Source organism: Hydra viridissima, unplaced genomic scaffold, assembly GCF_058129835.1.
Source record: "Hydra viridissima isolate aposymbiotic clone 2 unplaced genomic scaffold, HvirCarnegie_v1 scaffold_15, whole genome shotgun sequence".
Classification (NCBI taxonomy): Eukaryota; Metazoa; Cnidaria; class Hydrozoa; order Anthoathecata; family Hydridae; genus Hydra; species Hydra viridissima.
The window spans coordinates 10,502,294-10,519,425 of record NW_028324314.1 but is presented as its reverse complement, the minus strand read 5'-3'; the positions used below and the strand labels follow the sequence as shown (position 1 = coordinate 10,519,425).

Genomic DNA, 17,132 nt, shown 5'->3' with positions numbered 1-17,132 from the left:
CTCTTCCAAATTTTTTCGCATTTCTTTACTCAATCCAAGCAAACCTAACGATTTTCTCAAATTTTTCAATTCTTGTTTTAATTTAAACCATTTATTCATTTTGCGAGAATTTTTATTTTTTAGATTTGTCAAAATCTCATGACAAAAATCCCTTTCACTTTTTACTTTTTCCACATCTCTAATTTCAAAAATGAATTTTATTTCAGCCATCTTTTTTAATCGTCGTCAATTATTTTACTCGAATTCAATTTTTTTTCAGCAAAGGGAAAATATTCGTATTTTTGGAGAAACGTTTCCATTTTCATTTTTGCAGACATTTTTTTCTTTTCTTCCCAATCGCAGTCCAATTCAAGAATGCATTTGTCGATCGCTCTCAGCTTTTCTTGCTTTTTAAAATAAACCCACTCTCTGTTGTGCTCTTTGATTTTTTTCTCCATCCTCGAAAAGTCATCCTCTTTTTCTTCCCACAACATCGCGTAAAGCTCGTCTCTTTTTTCATCGCTGTACATTTCAGGAATTTTGAACGAGCCACTCTCATCCTTGAACGCAAGAGCCTCGAGCTGTCTTTTCTTTTTTGCATCAGGCTCTCTTTGGCTACACTCTAGAAAAAACGGGTGAAACGCCATTTTATTTAATGATCTCAATCTTAATTCCTTTTTCATCTATTTTTCCGTTTCGCTTCTCAAAATAATTGTTGCCGTGTCCCGTCTCTTTCATCGCTTTGTAAAGAGAGCCGTATTCGATCACTTCTCCTGTTTCAGCATGAGTCATTTTTACAGCCACGGGATTGTTTCGGATCAAACGGAGCCTTTCGTATTTGGAATCTATCGGCTTGACATCCTCCATCATCGCATTTTTGTCGATCAGATGGTTCTCCAGCGCAATCATCGCCAAACCCATTTTGCTTTTCGACGTTTTGGAAACGCCGTTTTCGATAAGTAAATTTTTCAAATCCTTTTTCGTATAAATCATCCTTTTATTAAGGATTTATTTTTTTTATCTTGGGATTCTCAATAAATTCGAAGAATTGGGTGCTCTGCACTTAATACACAACGTTCATTTTGTTTCCGTCGGATTTGATTCTGAGAAGCTTGTCAGAGATCACCACAGCAAAGGCTTGAGTGTCTGCAGGAACGTTTGCGTTAAAGGCGGCTTTAATTTGCACGTCCAACACGGTTGATTTTAACCTCTCAGCCTGCTTGCTCACGTCAAAAACGAAAATAGGACAAATGTGTCTGTAGTTCAGCGCTGTTATATTCGGCTGGGCGACAATTTCGCTTACTCCAAAAATCTTGTTGTCAAACTTGCATGCGTCTCTGTAAGCCCTAGAAAATTTGTTGTTTGTAAAGGCCAAGTCGTAATCCACAGCAGGATACCTTTCGCTGTTTAAGGTCACATACATGTTTTTCAAATCGCAGTGGTTGAATACGGAACGGTTTAGATCTTGACTTCCGTCTTTATTGGTCTGAAATCCAACAATGATGTACCTCGGTCGTTCACTGGCTGATCTAGCACTTAACCTCCAACTGAACGTATTGGACACTGGCACGGAAATGGTGTCGCACTGTCTAGATCTAACGACAACGGAACGTCCACTCTGGACTCGATGAGTTTGTAAAGGCGGTTGTTTGCCATAACAGAGGGAGTGACATGAGGCATAAACAAAGACAGTTTGCTCAAGGTTACTTTTCCTGCGACTGTTGCTTCGCTCTTAAAAACCGCATCAACGTCGCTCTTTCTTACAAGGGTTATTGTGTGCTTGAATCCGTAAAGAACTTTTTCGTAATCTTCACATAAACCAAAAATGTGCTTCAAAGGAATGCAAAATGAAAAGCTTCCTTTATCAGCAGGCTGCTTAATGATGAAATCCTGTCTTGCGCTAAAACCGCTATTGCCTACAAGATCGGCAAGGGCAGTGCTATCTCTATTCCACAGCTGATTCATTCCTTCCGACACTTGGAACTCTACAGGATATTTCAGGAAACCCAACATGGTAGTGGCTTGACCTGGACTGTATATGGTCTCAATCTCTTGATTCGACAACTGATAAGAAATCTGACTGAACAGGTGCATGATGCCGTTGTTAACAAGAGTAACCACATCTGCATCCGCATAGGAAGTCCCGTCTGCTTTTGTCAGTCTTCCTTCCACCAAAAGGTAAGCATCACAGGGACGCGTGAACAAATCTTGCTGCTCAATGTTGATTCTTATCTCACCGGACGTGTTTAAATTGGTGCTGACCGGTTCATATTCGTGAAATTCATATCTCTCAATATCTTCATCAACGATGATTTCTTCTGTAATGTCTAAAACATCTGAATTTGCCATTTTTCTATACCAAAGAAAAAAAATTTTTCAGATTCTTCATGCGATCTTCAGTCCTCTTCCCACTTTTGAAAGTTTTACCAGGTCTTAGATTCGGATGGCGTTTTTCATGGACAGAGACCCTCCAAGAGAGGAATAATCGCTGCTCACCTTTGTAGCTGATGGCCCAACCATTCCGGAAATAATGTCTTTGCTTTTTTGAGTAAGAGCAACCTTTTGAGATCCTTCAGATCCATGTAAATTCTTCGAATTTTTAGGAGTTCCAGTCTTGGCATACACCTTTTCTAGCGCCTTTTTGCCTTGATCAATGGCCACATCTTTCGCTAACGCAATTGCCGAAGAAGTCAACTCTCTTCCTGCAGATTTTGCAGCTGTAATCGTCTCTTCCCAACTCGCTTTTTGCAATCTTGCCAGCCAAATTAGACGCTGCTCTTGACGCGCCCGATGCTGCTGCTCTTTTTAAAAAATGACGCAACGTGTCCATGATTCCACTTCCTCCAACAACGTGTTTCTTAACATATCTGTTTCTGTAAATGATCATTTTTAAATACGCAAAAAAAATTATTTTACACCTCGATGACCTTCATTATCGATTTGTACTGGTTTTTATTAATCACTTTTTGCCTCAACAGCTCATTGCAAATGCTCACAGCCTCATTTTTCGATCCCGTATTCCCAGCACGATAAGCAGCCACGCTCAATTCAAGCTTTTCCTTCAACGCATTCGGATCGCTAGGAAGAACGATCACTCCTAAACCTTTCTTTTTCTCAACATAAGCTTTTTTCATGCGATCCTTGTAATTATTATACTCTTCAACGCTCATCTTATCTTTACCTTCTTCAATAAGTGTCATACCTTTAAGGTACTTCTTTTTTAACTTTTTCTTTTCTTTTTCAGCAAGATTTTGATCAAGCATTTGAAGATCGTAACTAGTAGAAGCTGAAACAGGATCTTCAGCCATTTTGTGAGATTTCACCCCATTTTCAATAGGGATGATGAATTGATAGTATTTTTCAATCTCTGAAGCTCTGGGTTTGTTATACCTCGCATCCGACTTTACAGCCTCACTCTCTACTAAAATTTTCGAGTAATTAGCCACATCTTCTGCTGTCACGTTCTTTGAAACGCTTGGATTGGTCATGAGATCCCAAAGACCTTTTGTTCCTTCATACTTTTCACCTCCAACAATCATATCGTTACCTTCAAACATCACTCCCATTTTTCCAATCGTATATTGACCATCGCTTTTGCTCAATTCAAACTTGTTCTTAAAGCTTCTTTTAAATTTTGCTCTTGTGTCCAGATCAAACAAACTTTTTATAAATTGATCATCCTCAGGAAAAATAGATCCTGTTGATTCTAAAAAAGGCTCTGGTTTAACCTCCTCGTTTTTAACCTCGTTTTTAACCTCGTTTTTAACCTCGTTTTTAACCTCGTTTTTAACCTCGTTTTTAACCTCGGATTTTATCTTTTTGAGCGTCTTTTCGTTGGATTGAATAAGAGGCTTAAACAGCTTTCCCACATCCGTCTGAAAATTTGCATCTAAAATGTTGTCGTTGATGCTGTTCTGATAAATCCTCTTTCTTCTGTCATTAATCTCTCTCACAATTTCATCTCTTTTGTTCGGGTCTTGTATTTTAAAAAAAGAAATGGTTTTTAAAATACGATAGAAATTATTTTTCAGATCCCTTCTTAGATTCTTGGAATCCATGAGAAATCATGAAGATTTCTTATAAAAATTGTTGAGCGCTTTAATCGCGTCATCTCTACCTTTTTGGATTAAGTTCTCTTTAGCCAATTCATCTATTCCGTTTTTGTTTGTGGTTCGTATTTCCTCCGTCAACGCTTTAAACTTTTGAAGCTCACCAAGAATCAACTGAAACTCTGAATCGCTTATTTTATTATCCATCAACGCTTTGGAAATGTGCTCGCTGATCGTGTTCAATTTTGAATCTGCCAACACTTTTATCTTTTCATGCTTTTCCGCTTTCAAAGCCATTCTTTTGTTTACTTGACCTCCGACAATCGATAAAAAACCCACTCCAATAGCCACCCCTTCACACCCAATCGCTGCTGGACTTGCAATAATGGTTGACAAAAGCCCTATTCCAGTCGCACCCAATGCTATGCACAATCCCTGCATCGTATTGGCCACATTCGAAATGATCCTGAAAACGCGATGGTACTTTTTGCTTGGATGAACTCTCTTCTTCCTCTCGTTGTCTATCTCTTTTTGGATCTCACTTATTTTTTGAAGACGGTTAATGTGTCCTCCATCATCTACAGGAGCTGTTGGAAGAGTGGGGTATATTTCTTTATAACTGTTATAATCCATTTTTTATTAAGGAGAAATAAAAAAATTTTCTTCCCTCAGATTCCCTGGATTTCACCAGCGAATCTAAAAGAAATTCACGATGCAAAGGCTCTCTCCCTTTTTAATCACGACGTCTTTGTCGCTTCTGTTATAAATTTCCATGAAGACGTTCTCTACAGACTCTGAAAAAAGCAAAAAGTGACTGAAGTAATTCAGCTTTAAATTTAGCTCATGTCTCAAATTCACCAAAGCAACACCTCTTTCCACTTTAATCCCGAACATAAAAACAATCGTCTGTTTGGTTGAACGGTTCAACTTAATTTCTCTTTGAGCAATTATTTCGCATCTGGAACGTCGACAAAGCCGTCTAGGAGGATGATCCAAATGATCGTTAAAATAAACGGTGCCTTTAAACGTATTCTCGTCAATACAAATGATTCTTCTCATCTTTTTAACAATAAAGGAAACTTTTTTCTTAATCTTTCTCTTCTCTCTTTTGCGATGATATAGTTTTCCTCCTCTTCTTTTTTACATTCATGAAAATATCGACACCTTTCTTTAGTTTGTGCTATTTGGAAAAGTTTATCACAGCTTTTTAAAGCCTCAGACATTTTCATTTGTGCTGAAATTTATTTATTTTATTTTGCATAATATTTTTCATGGTTAAGCTAAACCTAGATCTTTAGATCCATGGAAATTCTTTGAATTTTTAAGCATAGTAATAGGCTTGTCCGAGAAGAAGGTTAAAGCTTCCGGATTGACCGACTTGCGCGTCGCCGGAGTTGAGAGTGACAACGAGCCTTCTTCCGGCTGCAACGCTGGGCATGGAGTCTGCATTTGCAAAATTTCTGTAAAAGGAAATGGTGGTGGTGGAACCTATGGTTGAGCTGGATTGTAACAGCAGTCCAGTCGATGTGTTGTTGAACGAGGATACGTTTGATCCGTTCCACGAAGACAAGTAAAAATCTTCAAATCCAGACGAGGAAAAGATGCATTTGCTGTTACCGTCATATCCAGAAAAAGTAGTGTAATTGTTTGTATTATAAGGTGTCCAAGGACTGAGAACGGTTCCGTTTCCAGGAGGTAAATTGCCGTCGTACATTCTGGCTCTCGATTCCCACCAGCTTCCAGAAGCACCGATGATGTGCATCCTGATGTATTTTAGAAAAACTCCATTTCCTTTTCCATTTGTGTCAAGCAAAACATATTCGTTTCCGTAAGTGGTGTTTAACTCTTTCCCTACCACAAGCCGCTGACAGCGGCTTTTGTTTTTTAATTATTTTGACCACAAGCCGCTGGTAGCGGCTTTCTGATGTGCTTCATTATTTATCATGTTTTGAACATCAGTACTAATTTATGACTCATTTTACTGATTTATTCAAAAAGTGTACTTAATTCTCTGCATTATTAAAAAAAAGTAACAGTCATATTGTATAAATTATAACAAGATATTTTATTACGAAGTTTGTGGTTTTTTTAAACCGCTATCAAAATGAAGTCGTCGAAAGTAACCTATAGTGCCAATGAAGCTTCTAAAATAATGCTTGAATGGTTAAATGAAGATCATGGTGAATCAGAAAGTGAGTCTGAGAGTAGTTCTAGCTCAGAAGATTTAGAATATTCAATTATGGAAGAAACTGTCTCGTCCCCTTTGATTATCAAAGGCGAGACTTCTTCCACAGAAGCTGCTCATATAAATAAAAGAAAAAGGAAGTTTAATGGTGGTATATCTGCTAATTGTGAAAATGTTGATTCATGGGTACTTCTTGGAGAAGATTACAACGATAGTCCAACACATTCGTTTAGATTTTGTCCTAATAATAAACCTGGAGTCAATGCAAATCTCAATGAAAACTCAACTATTTTAGACTGTTTTAAAGAACTTTTTAGTGACAAAATTCAAGATGAATTAGTTGGATTTATTAATTCTTTTGCCTCTTACAAAATGCAGATAAATAGTCAGTGTTTAAGTTCATCAATATTTTCTTCTTGGACCCCAATTAATAAATATGATCTTGTTAAGTTTATTGGTGTCATGATTGCAATGGGATTAGATAAAAGACCCTCAATTAAAGACTATTGGTCCCTAACTGATATATATCACAGTCCTTGGCATAACTCTATGTTTCCAAGAAATAGATTTGAAGCAATATACCATACAATGCTTCATGTTGCTCCATCTCAAGAAAGCCATGCAAAAGAAAAAATTGAACCATTTATGAAAAATCTTATTGCAAATTATCAAAAAGCATTTTATCCATATGAAGATGTTTCTGTTGATGAAATGGTCATTAAATATAAGGGTAGATGGAAAAATAAGCAATATAACCCCAGCAAACCAAGCAAATATCATATTAAAACATTTGGTTTGTGTGACAGTGCTACTGGGTATGCCTTTAACATCCTTACCTACTTTGGAAGTGATACATCTTTTAACTCTGATACATATGGAATGGGACAATCGGAAAAAATTTTTGAATACTTACTTAAACCTCTTGGAAAGGGTCACCATGTTTTTGCTGATAGATATTACACAACACACTCTTTGATCTCCTATCTAACATCAAAATCATTTCACTACACTGGAACCTTACAAACAAATCGCAAGAATTTTCCAGATAATATTAAGTTCCAAAAAGGTTGTAGAATGAAACATCTACAAACAAATTACTATCGCAGTGAATCTGGAATTCTACTTGTTCAGTGGCAAGATAAGAAAGCTAAAAAACCAGTAGTAGCTGTTTCTACTAAGTTTGCAAAAAATTTTGTTGCAGTATCTTCTCGTCGCAAAGGAGTCAGGGAAATACCAGAAATTATTCACCGGTACAATCTATCAATGAATGGTTGTGATCGTTTAGACCAATCTGTTTCATATTACAGTAATCTAGATAGAAAGACAGTTAAGTGGTGGAAAAGAATTTTTAATTGGCTGATAGAAGTAACTCAAGCTAACTCTTACATATTATATTTGTTAACTCGTCCACATAATTCAAAAAGAATTACTCTAAAAAAGTTTAAGGAGAATCTTATTGAAGAACTAGTTAATTCTTGTATTACCATGATGCCTGATAATTCTACACTTTTAAAAAGAGTTCAACAAGTTTCAAATCCAGTCTTAGAAAGATTCAACAATACAAGACATTTGATTAAATATGTTGAAAGCGATAGAAATTGTGTAGTCTGTAGTACTCCTGTCAATAGAAAGCGCACAAATTTATATGTTCTGGCTGCAGTAATGAACCTCATTTGCATCCTAAAGATTGTTTTTTGATTTACCATTCCAGATAATTTTTTTTATCATTGGAAGTACTTGAGAATTTTTTTTTTTTTAAGCACATCTTACAAACTAATTGATTTTTTTCTTTTTTAATTTTCCAAACTCAGTTCTAAAAAAAACTGGTTTCAGCTTTTTTCTGTTCTCAAAAGAAAAGTAAAACTATTTTTTATTACTTATGATAGATTCCATTGCCTATGTAAGTTGTTAGAAATGTCTTTTAAAATATTTTATTCTTAAAAATATATAAAAGAATTTTGTTTTTGATTTAATTTTTCTTTCTTTCAATAAAAAACGACGTTTTTGAACTCCTTGCATTTCCCAGTATGAATTGCTGTGTATTTAACTTTGATATATTTAAAAAGATCTTTTCTTTAGCTTTCTTTATATATATAGTTTGTTATGGTTTCAAAGAGATTTATTACTTGGATTTCTATTAATTTTGAATAATATGTGATCTTTATTTATTTTTTTTAAATTAGTGCGGTCACGGCGAAAAGTTTTTTTAAAAAAACCGCGGTAGTGAAAGAGTTAAATATCTGAACGTCCTGCCGTACAATTTAAAGGATGAAAGGAGAGGAGGGATGGAAGTGAATGTGGAAATGAAAGGCTGAATCCAGTAAGTAATTGTAGAGGTATTTTTGTTGACCAGTTGGATGCTGATGTTTGTATTGAACGGCATGTCAAGAGTAAAATATCCTCCCAACGAAGTGTTGCCTAAAACGTTGTATCCTTGCAAAGAATTGGCGTAAAAAGGACCACCGATAGGAGAAAACAGCAAGTCGCAAGCAAGTCCAGTGTTGTCCACTGCTATTCCTTCCGTGGTTTCTGAATAATTTCCAACGTTAATCTCGCCATCTGTAAATATTGGAATGAAAACATTTCCAGGTAAAGTTCCACTGAGAGCCAACCACAACCTTCTCAAAACTCCAGGTCCATCCGAGTAAGTGAAAACTGTTGTTGTGGCGGCTGATGCTATTGTTTGCGATTTTAATCCTAAGGACGAAAAGCTTGAATTTGGAACAAGCCCTAAAAAGTTGGATTTTTGTAACAAAACGTCCGCGTAATTTTTAGTGGCGGCGTCTTTTAAAGCCGTTGGATCAGAGACGTTGATCAATTTGTGGGAATTTAAATCCAAGCTTCCAGTGATCGTGCTGGATCCATCCACTTTAACATTCATGCTCGAGCTGACGTCCACGTAATTTTTAGTGGCAGCGTCGTGAAGATTGGTCGGCTCGTTCAAATTGATCGCTTTGTGAAAATTCAAATCCAAGTCCGCGGTTCCCACAGTAGTTCCTCCACCTGACGAATGCGTGTCCACGTAATTTTTTGTGGCTGCGTCGTGCGAGTTGGTTGGTTCTGCCAGGTTGATGATTTTGTGAGAGTTAAAATCAATGTTTGAAGTGATGGTGCTGGATCCATCAGTCTTTACATACAGATCGTTTGAAAGAGAGGTTGAATAAGGGTTGTATAAATAACGACCCAATTCTGATCTACCAAATTTGTCAATCATTTTTATATGCCTCAGATTTTATTTTTGGCTTTAGATTCTCGGAATCCATGGAAAATCTTTGATTTTTTACCACAAGGTATTAATGACGTCCTGAAAGTCGTTTCCTTCATCCAATTTTTTCAAGACGTAAAGACACAAGTGACCGCAATAAGAGGTATTACCAAACTGCACTCTTTCGCTGTTGTAATAAACAGGACTCTTCAGATATTCAACCAGTTCGACAAAAGGAGGTTGAGCAAAAGAATCAAAGCTGTTTTTCTTATCACCGTCTTTGTACCAGCATACCCAATGAAATCCTCCAGTGCCAGAGTCTCCCGTATTCACAATGCCACACTCTTTTCTTTTCGGTTTTTTCGGCAATGTGTCAAAAACACCTCGAAAGTTTCTTATTTTCAGCTTTTTAACATCCTCTATCAGTTGAAAGTTGGTCAAAGCCTCATTTGGCAACTTTATTCCTTCGACGTTGATCATTTTTAAATTCGTGCAAAATTTAAAAATTCGAAGAATTTCCACGGATCCAAAGGATCTAAAAATCATTTATAATTTCTATGGATCCAAAGGATCTAAAAATCATTTATAATTTCTATGGATCCAAAGGATCTAAAAAAGGATCTACAAGAGATCGTTGACATCAGTTCCGTTTTCCAACAGCAATTCGGCAACTTCGACATGACCTTTTCGATAGGCAAGATACAACGGAGTTTCCTTATAGTTGGTTTGCGCGTTCACATCAGCTCCCTTTTGCAACAGCAATTCGACAGCTTTTAGATCACCGTTACTAGATGTCAAGTGCAACGGTGTCTGTTTGTTTGTATCTCAAGCGTCGATCTCTGTTCCGTTTTCCAACAGCAATTCTACAACTTTGAGATCACCGTTTTTAGATGCCAAGTGCAACGGTGTATGTTGGAAAATATTTTGCGCGTTCACATCGGCTCCGTTTTGCAACAAAAATTCCACAGCTTTTTGATCACCGTTTTAAGATGCATAATGCAGCGGAGACCATTTTCCATAACTACATACAGAACACATCTTTTTTAAACGAAAAGAAAAATTCTTATATCATTTCTTCATCAGATTCCATTTCACCCAAATCCAAATCGCTCATAATGCTTTGAACCAAAACAGGAGCATTTTTAGTGACGAAGACTTCTGGAAGCTTGACTTGAATCGACTCTACCTGTGATCCAATGAAAACGCCTTCAATTTTTAAAGACGCAATGGCAAAACACCTTTGACGAATATACTCCAATGGATCTGTCTTTACCATCTTTTTGTTATCCCTTTTACTAAACAAGGAAGTGATGTTCTTTTCTCTTCTATACAGCTTTCCGAAAAAAATGGAAGATGAACTTTCAGACTTTTTCTTAAAAATGGATAAATCCTCAGCCATTATTTTTTTTGTTCTTCCTCCTTTTTTCAACAAGGCTGTCTTAAGAATGACTTGCTCGCGAAGAAATTTTGTTATTTTTTCAGTCACCTCCATAAAGTTTTCTTCTTCTGATCCCTTTTTATTGTCATGAGCAACAAAAGACATGGAATATCCAGTCAGCTCTTTTGTCTTTGGATCAAAACTCTCAAACACACCCAAAGAATACAAAATGGGGGTTCTTAAAAAAAAAGGACCATTTCCATTGTTATACTCGTAATACAAAGGGATCTTTTGATACTGAATAGGCCTTGTGGCTGCATAAATCTCCCCAGCTATTAATTTACTCTCGTCAAAATTCTCAATCGTCACGAAATTCATCTTTTTTAATGGAAAATAAATTTTTTATATCCTTTTTGGATCCAACACTTTGATTTGCTTCTTGACTTTATTTATCTTTCTTCTAGCATATTCAAACATATCCTCCAGCCGCATGCCACTTTTTTCAAAACGAATCCCTCCACACTTTATTTTCAACTCAAATTCTTCACATCGACGAATAATGGTGAAATCCAAATCATTTTCAAAGCTGTAAATCTTGTAATGATACTTTTCTTCAGAAGGCGAATAATAATACGACTCCTCGTAATACTCCGTCTTAACGTACTCATCTATAAAGGGCTCGAACAAAACCATCATGTTGCTCATTTTTTAATCAACCTGAAAATTTTTTTTGGAAAGGAAATGACCAATGTCGCTCGAAAGCAAACTGATCAATTCTTTATTGTCTACCCACGAATTAAACGAGTCTGGATACCCCAACCATTTGACCAATGATTTTTTATTAGTCTTTCGAACGATTTTTTCAATCCTGAATATATCCTGATGCGTCTTTTGCAAATCCTGCTCATAAAAAGTGCCTTGACTTTCTTCACCGTGAGCATCAGTTATTTTATACGTGGGAGGATCCGTATACTGAACTTTTGACACGGTAAAAACCTCTTCAGTCCATCTCGGTGTATACCCCTTTTCAAAATGAGACTTCTTTTTTGTGATTCGCACTTTGTCACCCATAAAAAATTTCGGTTTTGCTCTTTCTCTCTGTTTACCATTCAGGTTCATCCAGACCTTATTTTTATTCTTTTCATCACTGGCTTCCACTGGAGCCATTTTGATGGAAGAGTGCCTTGTGCAGTTGTAATTTTTCACCATCTTATCTAATACGTCAATATATTTATTGGTATTGTTGGCTGAAAAATATTTAAACATTCTCTCTTTCATCGTTCTGTTCCATCGTTCAACGACGCAACTTTTTTCCTCATTTTCAGTGGAATACAATTGCACACCCAACGCTTTCACATGCTTGTTGTAAAATTCTTTTCCTTTATCCACCCACAATTTGACGCATTTTCTTTCTTCGAAAATCTTTTTCAACGCTTCAGCTACTTCAAAGCCTGTTTTGCTTTTTAACGGAACGATCCATCCATACTTTAAAAACACATCAATCACTATGAGCAAATATTTTACACCGTTGTTGAATTTTGAAAACGATTGCATGTCTACCAAATCGGAAGCCCATATCTCATCAATGTCGTTCACTATCACCCTTCTTCTTTTAAAATGACGAATAACCGGTTTATGAAGCTCCTCTGCAAGCTGATCCGTCCATTTCAGAGGCTTTTTTTTTTTTTAGATCCTTCAGATCCATGAAAATTTTTCGAATTTTTAGATCCTTCAGATCGCTTCGAATTTTTCACAACTCCCAATCCAAATTTAGCTTTGGCTTTAATCACCGGCGTAATAAGCTTTCTCTCGTTAATCTCTCTTTGAGTGGGGTTTGGAATGGAGTTCATCTCCTCAAGCGTCATTTGATCTGCCACATTCCTGTTTTGTCGGTCGTTAAAATATTTATAAGCCAAATCATGGTGATACGCTGCATTGTCCACTCTGTCGACCGGCTTGCTTCAATCTTGATACATGTCCGTAGAAGTCAGTCGCTTGTCCAAATTGGTTCCAGGCCCTGCAAAGTTCATCCCAGGAATGTGCATTTCTCCTGGAAATTTTGCCCATGGAAGCTTGATTGTGCTAGAAGATGATCCATTGAGCGAAGAAACCAACTTGCATTTGGTCGTTCCGCAAGAGTCACAAGCCCCTTTCAACATAAGCCTATTGTTTTTTGTCATCTCATTTTTCAAGTGAATGGTTTCAGTTTTCCTTTTGCATTTAACGCAGTACATTTTAAATACAAGAAAAATATTTTTTTAACTGTAAAAAAATGGAAGTCATTGATTTGTCATGGAATATCGGAAAAACCAAAAGATACAACAACAAGCTTTTGCCAAGAAGCATTCGAGGAATCATCGTCGGAAAGTCCGGTTGCGGAAAAACAACCTTGCTGCTCAATTTACTGCTTAGACCTAGATGGCTGGATTATAACCACTTGCAAGTCTTTGGCAAATCCCTTTTCCAACCCGAATACAAAATACTCAAAAAATCCTTTGAGAAGAAACTACCAAAAGAACTCATTCTACAATTATCCAACATTCAAAGCCAAATTGAAAAGCTAAACACCAGTCTTGAAGCCGTCATTGATGAAATATCAAAAGAATGGGACGGAGAAACAGACATGGAATGTCAATTTTTCGAAAATGAAGAAGACGTGCCTGAACCTGAATCCTTAGACTCGACCAAAAACAATTTGATGATCTTTGACGACTTGCAACTCACAAAACAAAACAAATGCGAAAAGTATTACATCCGAGGAAGACACTCCAACGTTGACTGCTTTTACCTCTCTCAAAACTATTTCTTACTCCCAAGACAAACCATCAGAGAAAATACCAACTTTATTTGCCTCTTTCCTCAGGACGATAAAAATATCAACCACATTTATCAAGATCACGTTTCCAGCGACATGAAAAAAGAAGAATTTAAAAAGTTTTGCAAGTATTACTGGTCTCAACCCCACGGAATTGCTGTCATTGATTTGTCCTCTAAAAAAGACCATGGAAAATACAGAAGCGGGTTGGACGATTTTTATTTTCCAAACGTATAAAAAACATGTCTGGATTTTATTTGCTTGCCAAATCTAAAAAAGATCTTTCCACCGTATCAAACAGCTCCATCAAAACATACTTTGAAAGACCCATCGAGCTGGATTTAAACAAGCAGTACGAAATGGCTCTTGTAGGAATCGAAACCTATCGAAGCTAGCCCAACATCACCTCTAAAAATAACGTTTTCAGATACAGCCCAAACGCTGGATCGAACAGCTACACCATCTACATTCAAGAAGGATCCTACGAAATCAACCAGCTCAACGAATACCTTCAAAATGAAATGCAAAAACAAACAGGAAGCTTGTACAGAGTAGACGGAGTCACCATTACAGCAAACGAGTCTTTGTTAAAAGCCGTATTAAAATTTGGAAAGCCTACAGCAACGACAAGATACTGGGTTGATTTCAACGTCAATAACAGCATAGGATCGCTCTTCGGATTCGATAAAAACGAATACACCTTTGTCGAAAAAAAAGAAGACCGTGTTGACCCTAATAAAGTCACAAGCGTCATCGACACCTACGAGTCTGAAAACATCGTGAGAATTGAAAAAACTGCAGTGATCCGAGTCACCAACGACATTATAGGCTCGTCTTATTTAGACGGAAAAACAACAAACGAAATTTACTCCTTTTACCCACAAGTTGAACCCGGAACCAAAATTGTTGAAAAACCTTTTCACTTGATTTACCTTCCCATCGTTGTCAGCAAAATTTCAAGAATGGAAACACAAATCGTTGATCAAGATTATCACTTGATCGATTTTAGAGGAGAAGACATCATTGTCAGATACTACATCAGAGAAAAAATCTCATCCACTCTACACGATCTTTTCTCCGGAAGCGCTTTCAGTCGGTGAAAAAAAAATTTCCTACTCTATTAAAAATGTACCAAAAGATTAAGCTTAACATTTCAAGAGGACAAGCTGACAAAATTAAAAAAGCCATTCAAAGCGAAACCGAAGTCAGCATAAAACTCACTCATCAAGACTTGAACGGCGAACATGTTCTTGCTGTCACTAAAACCCAATTGAACAAAATTGCAAAAGCATACGACCACGGAAAAGGCGTCACGCTCAAACTCAGCAAAAAACAACTCATGCACAACGCAAAAGTAGAAGGAGGATTCATCGGTGCTCTTTTATCTTTACTAGGAATGATCGGAAGTACCATCGCCACAAAAGTCGTCCCTGCTCTTGCCACTGGACTACTCTCTGGTATTGGAGCCTCTGCCGGTTCTGCCATGGCTGACAAAATCGCTGGACGCGGCAGCGTTTACTTAAAAAAAGATGGAAAAGGACTAAAAATATCCAGATTAGGATCCGGTATATACCTAAACCATTGGGCTGGAAATACTCAAGGCGATGGGCTTTACATAAAAAATGAAAAAGCATACGATCGTATTGGCTCTGGTGAAGAAGAACAATTCTCCGGACTTGGTTTACTTCTCGGTCCCAATTCACCCTTCAATAGCATACCCATTTTAGGATCCATTTTGTAATCATAACCAAAATTTTTTATCCAACAAGAATAAAAAATCATAGCAAATACACTTTTATCATTCCTATTTCTCCTGTTGACGAAATCATTAACGTCTCTCCCACATACACATCCAACACGCTCGAAAAAGAAACGATTTTTGAAACCCGATACAGCTGATCAGACTTACGCACCAAATCCAATTTCTTATCATCACTCTCTTCTCCAAACTTAAAATTCTCAGAAATAACACCGCTTGTCTCCATTGAAAATATCAACACCCCTTTCTCTAAACACACTCTAAATTCCGATGTCGGCTTTACCATCTTACACATTTCGCTAAACCTCGAAGCCGAAACTCTTCTCTTTGAACAAAAAGAATAGCGCTCACTCAAACTCACGTTTTGAACGCTTTCCGTCGCCACCTTAATATTATACGCAAACTGGACTAAAGTTCTCACGGCGATTTCCAAACTTCCCGCACTCAAAATCGACAAAGTCAACTCGCTACCACTTTTTACCGTTTTAAACACCTTGCTCACATAACTCTCAACACCCACATGCAACGATTCCTCAAATTCAAACACATACTCCTCAAAATATCCGCAAAAAGATCCACTTCAAACATTAAATTTATCGTTGTTTTTGTTCTCACACTTATACCTTCTTTACTTATTCCCATACACACCATCCTCATATTTTTGAACAAAAGATCAAACAACGCTTTCACTTCACCTGCATGCTTTGTTCGCGCAAAAAACATTTTTTAAATAAGAAGAAAATATTTTTAAATCATTGCGCACGGTAAGAAAATTGAATAAAAAAAGGTAAGTCAAAAGAAAGACATCTTAACAAATATACAAATAACATAATTATTTTTATACTTCTTGATAAAAACCGTCATCTTGCAAAAATAGTCAACCCCCCAATACCTATCAATGCGCTAGAACCCCCCATATATAACGGTATCAATGCGCTAGAACCTGCATTTTACATCTACTAATTTAACTTATTCATGTATTATCTATTTGTCATAGTATTATATAAGAAAATAGTTAGGCAATATAAAAGAACATTTTAGTAAGAGCTTGTTGTGCAGTTCATTTAATAATTTTATACTATGAATAATGTTATAATAAAATGATGATGATAACAAGGATCTTATGTTTAAAGATTTTTAAAAAATATTCAAACAATAAGATGTTGTATATTACAAAACAACTTATACACAGCTAACAACAACTTACTTTCTTTTTCTTCAATGTATGGCTTCAGGGGGCTTTTTGTCTCAAATGATTTATCTAATAAGTATATTATCAAAAATGAGCAAATTATTCAAAAACTTTGTTAGTGCAAAAAAATAACTTTAACTTTTTTGTAAAAAGCAAAATACAAGAGAACAACAATTAAAGAAATATTTTACAATACTTTTAAACTTTAGAGAATTTTCAGATTTAGAAAAAAAGAAATGAAAAAAGAAAATAAATCAAAAATAAAAATCAGATAAATACAAGAGAACAATATTTTAAAAATCTTTTTACTATGTTAATACTGGTAGAGCTTTCCATAAAGCTATGTTCGTAATTGGAAAAGTATTGACACACAATTCCACTAAATATACCTTTAGAGAAAACATGATCCAACTTGCTTCAGCAGACCCCACAGTAGGTGGACAAATTGCATCTTCAGTTATAACTTTTAAAGATGCTTCAACACATGGCACTATCAGAGTCACACAGACAAAAGGTGGAAGACCTCTTCCTCTTACAAAAGGTAATGTTTCAAGCTAACATTTCTCTGAA

General features: G+C 36.4%; 1 protein-coding gene across 1 annotated transcript; it reads right to left on the bottom strand.

Moving 5' to 3' along the window:
• Positions 1 to 1,515: 1,515 nt before the first annotated feature.
• Positions 1,516 to 2,328, bottom strand: LOC149878622 (uncharacterized). Its single transcript, XM_090072567.1, has one exon. The coding sequence runs from the start codon at positions 2,326 to 2,328 to the stop codon at positions 1,516 to 1,518; it is 813 nt and encodes a 270-aa protein (XP_089928693.1).
• Between the last annotated feature and the right edge of the window lie 14,804 nt (positions 2,329 to 17,132).

Bases quoted from the DNA above. Each gene is read 5' to 3' on its own strand.
- LOC149878622 (XM_090072567.1), bottom strand. From the start codon at position 2,328: ATGGCAAATTCAGATGTTTTAGACATTACAGAAGAAATCATCGTTGAT.